Raw genomic sequence first — 7006 nt, forward strand, 5'->3', positions numbered from 1 at the left:
AATTTATAAAAGATATACTATGCATGGCTGTTCAAAAAAATTATTTTGATAAATAATACTCACCAGTGTCGATTTCTTGCGTTTGCGCTGGATCTGGCAAAGGATAATCATGTAGCCGCAAATAAACCTCCATTGCACATTTTGCTGCTTTGAAGTAGAATGGGTGAGCTCGAAGAACGTCTTCTAGCCTTAAGAGACCCACGTAAGATCGCAACGTCATTTTCCGCATACAATATGTATGAAAGTCGAATTGGTCCTCTATGATTTCCGAAAAATGCTGCAAATAATCATGGTACAAGAGATATATAACGTATACATTTTAAGTTGAATGCGCGCGCGCACACATATACACATACAATATATATTACAATAGTATAATATACTATTACCTACCCTATCAACTTCGTGACATTTTTTTAATGCTTCTCCATATTTTCCAAGACGTTTATATGCGTTGGCCGCTTCTGTTTGAATCCACATGCACTGCATTTCATTCAAGTTTTCCATAGCTAAAACTCCTTCTCTCGTAAATTTCCCACATGTTTCCTCCGCCTCTTTAATAAGATTCGCACGAAGCATGTACTTGGCACATTTAGAGTTAATATATCGGTCAGCCGTATCTAACCCCTGCGCCTCATCGAGCCACTTATAAGCTTCTTGAACATTACCCGCATGCTATTAACATACGAAATTCTATTTAGACCACATATATATTCCACATTATTCTTTAGAATAAATATTTGTGTACCGATTATGCGAGGTGTCAAATAGCTCACTGCAACAGTTGTTTATCAAACCAAAAATCCAGGTTCGAATCTCATATGTGTGACTTTTCACCTCGCATAATACTAGGAATTTTGAATGGAAAAATATTTCACTCAATACAAACAAATATCCAAAATATAAATTTAATTCAAGATTATTATGGATAAGTAATAATAGAATAGCAATATTACGTTATCTCTTGAAGAAATTTTTAAATGGCACAAAAGTTTTAAAAATAAACTTATAATTCTCATAATCCTTTCCCATAAAAATTTCTATTATAATAAAGCCAGAGAATATTATGGTTCTTCAAGGCTTATAACGCTACAAAGTAATACTGCAAATAATACTGCATTTACATATGTAAGATTCTACCTTATAAATGCGTCCTTTGGTAACAAAAAGTTCTATAAGCGTAGGAGTATGATCTATGGCAGCGTCAATCTCAATCAATGCCTTTTCCGTTTGACCGAGGTAATCGTAATGTTGCGCTAGGTAATAATAAGTCCATAATAACGCGGATGCTGGTTCTCGTGGATTATCTTTTTCTTGATCGCTAAAGTGGTCGTGAAGTTTTAATGCCTCCTTGTATTGCACAAGTAGAGATGATATGATTTCGACCTTTTCCTTATCAGTGTATAATGAACGAAGGTTCACAAATAACGGTGGTACACCTTTGTGAAGTCCTAGAAAGAAATAAATCCAATTAAATACATGACATTGTAAAAATATTATTTGAATAAATAATTGCATGTGCAAAGAAATTTTTTTTGTAAAAAATTTACCTTTTCGTAAATATCGATCAACTAAGACTTTAAATTCATCTCCTGTCGCATAATTAAGTTGCAAACGGCGCGGTGCTAATGCTCGAGGAAAGAGTTCTTCGTATCTTTGGAGCATTTGCAACGTTTCGCTTGGTGAAGAGTGTCTTTCAGCCTCTGCTAGCCTAGTATAGTACGTTGTGTTTTCAGGATTAATATCTAATAGCTCCTTGTAAACTTGTTCTGCTTCTGCATACTGTTTCAGTTGAAGTCTTAATTTACCTAGAAAATGATTCAAGAAATATTAAAGAAATATTCAAGTAAAAATACAATTGGAATAACCATGTTATATATTTACCATAAGTTTCTTTGACAGTAACCTTGTCACAAATTTGATCACTATACTTGTCTAAATGTTTTAACGCCTGTTCACATTCTCCTGATTCCTGGATGACCATATTTTGATATAACAACAACTCACTATGTTCATAATCATAACAAATCTGTAGATATAATAAATATTTTTATTATACAATATTTTTATTTCTATATAAAGGATCTTTATGTATAAATAACATACCATTGGAGAATTTCGAAAAGTATCTAAAATTTTCAATGCCATCTCATAATCTCTCAACAAATGATATGAAATAGCAAATCCGATCCAAGAAGCTCGTTGAGTAGGACGTAACATAAACAACTGATATCTGGTATCCTATGACAAATCAATATATATTCATAAATATATAATTAAAATCCAATATAGCTTTAGAATATGTGTGACAAAGTAAGAACTTGCAATAAAAGAGATAAATGCTAAATATTTACCTTATAACCTTCCAGATCCCGCATCTGGATTTGTAGCAATGATAAATCTCTAAGGATTTGAATATTATCTTTGTCCCACTTGAGTGCGTTTCTGTAACACTTGATAGCTTCATCGTATTTCTTGTCAGAACGCTGCAGAAGACCATAAACATGCCAACAAACATGGGACTGTAAATCATTCCTAAGACCACGACGCACATGATCGTAGGCTTCTTCCTTACGGCCCAGACAGTTGAGAGTGAGACCCTTCATCGCCAAGGTCTCCCCATGTTCACTGAACTTGGGATTTGACAGGATCTGTTTTGCAAACTTCAGCCCATTTTTGTATTGTTTGTGTTCGTAGCATCTCTGTAAGAGAACATATATCAGAAGATGCATTTGTAGGCATTTATAGGGTTAGATAGGAGGGGGGGTTCGGTGGATTTTGTCTTGTATTCGCGCGAGAATCGACGTTGCAGATCGTTGCAGAATGTCGCTGAGCGAGACGGGTTTTCATGCATAACGTCAAGCAAGCGGTTGCGTCACGCGGTCACCAGTGACCTTTTGCCGTTTTACTCCCCCGAGGAAATGCTTTATCATTAGAACACGGCAAATGCACTCTGCTTGCCGGAGAGTGGGGTCCAAAACAGAGTATTTTGATCAGCCGTTACTCACCAGGATCCGCTTGAACAGGGCATTTTCTTTGGGTGGCAACGGGTTGCTGGAGGGCATTTTTGTATAACTACAAAAATAGGGGGCCTTTTCCACCCGGTAAACTCAATTTTTACCACAAAACCTCGTGGCCACAAACGAAGAAGTCGATCCTCGATCACGTGATCATCCGCGACAATGCTGTTCCGCCGGAAATGTTGCTGCCACGGTGCCGCACGATTCAACCGGCGATAACGCACTAATCGATCCTCAATCGAGTTCGAGAAGATTGTTTCCTTCAAGTGCATATCCGTGTGTCGATAAATACACATTAAAAATAAATACTTTCCAGACTCTGATTAATATTTCATTTGAACTAGTATAATAGAACAGTTCTATAAAAGTACACTAAAGATTCATTATTAGGTCGATTTCACAATATATAGTTATCTAAAAATTAAAGGTAACCAAAAAATTTATGAATGAATTTCATTGATGAATCCTATAACCGGTTGGTATCCTTTAATTTTTAAGTAATCATATATTGTGAAAACGAATCTAAAGCTAGTCACACACATTTTCCGTAATAGTAACAGTAAGGTTTTCGATCAATCGTCGCTCGATTGTTATGATTATGGTTACGGACGAATCGCGATTGATCGAAAATCTATATTATGTTTACAGTTATTGTTACGAAAATTGTGTATGATTAACTTTAGGAAACGCAGATTAGTTTAATCGTCCATTGGAATGGTCCGATTAGTCCATTGGAATTGAATCTGCCAATCGCATCTGTTGTCAAACGAAATGATAAATGCAATTGGTCAATTCCAATGGACTAATCAGACGATTAAACTTATCGGCGTAATTCATAAATTTTCGTTCCAGTTATGTATTCTTTTAGCTTATTCAATCAAAATTTTAGATCTAGAAGAATACATCAATAGCAGCGAGCGCTTATTTAACTGTTGTGTCTACTGAATGCGCCCATTGGTGCACAGTAATGGCTATACGAATGGAACCAATGGTTGCGTTTAGCGGACTCAATAGTGAGTGAACGCTCGCTGCTATTGATATATTCTTCTCAGATTTAAAATGCTGATTGGATCTAAAAGAATGCACTAATAACAGCGAGCGGTCATTCAACTGTTGAGTCCGCTGAACATAGCTGAATACACCCGCGCAATTTGAACACGAAATAATCACATACGATCATATATACCTAAAATGTTTGAAAAAATAATATAAAAATAATTGGAATAATACAAGCACACAAAAATAATATAATTAATAAATAATGTAAAAGTATTTGGAATAATACAAATGTGCAAAAATGCCTTTGGAATGAGAGAATTATTTCTTTGATTTTAATTATTTTATTTAAAAATAATAATACAAGTGCTAATACAAAATGTTAGCAATTTCATGTATTGCTATTTCTAATTGTTTGCTATCAATGGATAAAACATGAATCAGTGGATAATGAATTATCAATTTTTAATATAGCACAGATACGAATATTTCTTCAGCACAGAACGAAATATTATTACAATTATAATAATTCGTTGTATTACATAATATTTTGTATATTGCGATGCGGTATATCACTTTTTAAGATATTTCAACATAAAAAATATTCGAATAGAAAAAAATCGAGGTTGCAGCGTCAGAACTTTAACAAAATATTTAATTAATTTATGTGAAAGAAATAATTTGTGATTATGAATACTAAATTCTTGCTCGATTCATTTCTCTATTTATTACAATACTGGATATTTTTATTCAGATAAAATTGAAATCTTGTGAAAAAATACATTAATTTCGGAAAAATCGAGATGCAGTGAACTCTGAAGACTATAAAAATTAATATGAAATATATTACAATTGCTTAAGGATACATTCTCGTGTAAAATTTTCAAAAAAATTTTTTTTATTGCATATTTCGATTTTATATACTACATTTCAACAATGTACTATTCAAATTTCAAAAAGAAATTTGGAGAATTAACGATTCTACAGCCAAAAGTCTATTTGTATTTGTTTTCAAAATTTCAAAAAGAAATTCGAAGAATTAACAACACTAGAACCAAAAGTTCTTCTTTATATTTGAGGAAATTGAAGGCCTATTTTATGGACCAGGAATCGCTGATTAATAGTAAATAGTTTAATTATTTTAAAAACTTTAAACGCGTTTTTCTCAAAACATTGTTTTTTTTTACACGATTTCAGAAAAACTGACCGATCAATTTTAAAAATTCTTGCGGCATTGTATTCGTAGATTTGACTAGTATTGACTAGTCGCGTAAACCAGAATAAATCGATTTCACTAAAAATTAAATTTTTGTTCAACTTTTTTGAGCTAAAAAAAAGCGTTTTTTGCATTATTTTCTAAAAATACTTGTCAACTCACGAATTTTCAATATTTTTCAATAATTCTGGTCTCCACGCAAATAAACTTTAAGAAAAAATTTTATTTTTTAATTTTTGACTATTGGTTCTCAAGATATAGTGTCAATCATTTGGTCATCTCATTTTTTCAACTGCGTCAATTCCAAAAAAACCTTATTTTTAGTGTGGTTACACGAGAATATGTACCCTTAAAATATATTAACGATCATAATTTATCAAGTCACCGAATCTTAATACAGTTACTTGATTACTTCACAAATACTTAACAGCTATGTACAGTTGCTTTGATATCAATTATTATTATTATTATTTGATATCGATTATTATTCAGTTTAACTGTTCAATTCAAACTAGTTTGATTCAAATAAATGATCTAATGTATGTATGTACATATTTCATTGAAAATTGTATTTTTGTTATTATAATTGGGATATCTTTTTGTTAGTATATATGTACAATCGTCACAGAAAGATTGCAACACTTTTTTATCGATGGATTTCGAAATGTGGCTTGTTCATCAAGCAATTGATTCTTATTCATGAATCCACAAGAATCAATCGCTTAATAAGACTACATTTCGAACGACCCATTCTTATTGATGGTTGAAACCATGGACTATTACACATACATGATGTTGATATACTTTGTCTTTTTACATCATGATACTACTCACGAACATGAGCTCCTGGTTTAGTAAGTATATGTGGACCGTCACATGACCGATTGTTCTGACTGTATTGCCAAGGAATGGGGGTTACTTTTGTGTGAAGAAGTCATATAATCGGCATTTTCCTTACAAAGTGTCCAATCTCTGTGTGCTCTGTTTCTCAATTTTGCACAATAATTGATTTTATTATCGTTATTAAATATATTGCGAATTATTAGAGAAATAATAACATTGATGATGTTTCTTCTCTTTAATGCTGCGCAATATCTCTTTCGCTGTGTGCCCTACATAGGTCCTAGTCTTTGATTGTACTTGGAATGATATTTCTTTATATTTGATTTTTTTTATTTCTAAAACAAAATAAAAAAAAATCTTGCATATATAAACTCGAAAATCAAGGAATAAAACAAACTTTAAACAATATAGTGCAATGTCATAGTACATCAGATTGTCCTGCAAATCGGTTAATATTATTAAATTTAACAGTATTGTTCGTTTTGAATAAGACAATAAATGTTCTGGCTTATTTTGGGAATAAATTTTGGAAGTAAATATTCTGGAAATATATCTTCTAAATTAACATCTGAAAACGAATCTTCTGAAGACGAATCGCTGGAAGACGAAGTGTCTAAAGACGGAATATCTAAAGACGAAATGCTTGATGGAAACGAAATATTTAAAGACGAAACGCCTGAATCCGAGGATGAATCGTCCAAAGACATATTGTACAAAGATGAATTATCTTCATCACTTTCATCTTCATTATTTAGTCTTACATGATGAAGATTCATGTAATTTGATATTATATCCTTTAATAGGACCATAAGTCCATATAGATTCTTCAACTTCTTTTTATGTTTGTTCTTCTGCATTTTATCTGTCTTTCTTCTTTGATGTCTTCGTCTCTAAAACAAAATTAAAAAAAATTTTGTATATATATATATAT

The 7006-nt window shown here is 32.2% G+C and overlaps 1 protein-coding gene across 1 annotated transcript in view; it reads right to left on the reverse strand.

Annotated features, from left to right (window-relative positions):
- Positions 1 to 3163, reverse strand: part of LOC108686365 (N-alpha-acetyltransferase 15, NatA auxiliary subunit) — a 41595-nt gene extending 38432 nt beyond the window's left edge. The window contains exons 1-8 of the mRNA XM_018191634.1: positions 3009 to 3163; positions 2355 to 2702; positions 2107 to 2241; positions 1885 to 2029; positions 1551 to 1808; positions 1141 to 1451; positions 394 to 675; positions 64 to 277 (exon numbers count right to left, since the gene is read on the reverse strand). Of these exons, the coding sequence (XP_018047123.1) occupies positions 64 to 277; positions 394 to 675; positions 1141 to 1451; positions 1551 to 1808; positions 1885 to 2029; positions 2107 to 2241; positions 2355 to 2702; positions 3009 to 3065 (1750 nt within the window). The 5' untranslated portion in view covers positions 3066 to 3163. The remainder of the gene's footprint in view (positions 1 to 63; positions 278 to 393; positions 676 to 1140; positions 1452 to 1550; positions 1809 to 1884; positions 2030 to 2106; positions 2242 to 2354; positions 2703 to 3008) is intronic.
- Between the last annotated feature and the right edge of the window lie 3843 nt (positions 3164 to 7006).

Source organism: Atta colombica, unplaced genomic scaffold (assembly GCF_001594045.1).
Source record: "Atta colombica isolate Treedump-2 unplaced genomic scaffold, Acol1.0 scaffold176, whole genome shotgun sequence".
NCBI classification, from domain to species: Eukaryota; Metazoa; Arthropoda; class Insecta; order Hymenoptera; family Formicidae; genus Atta; species Atta colombica.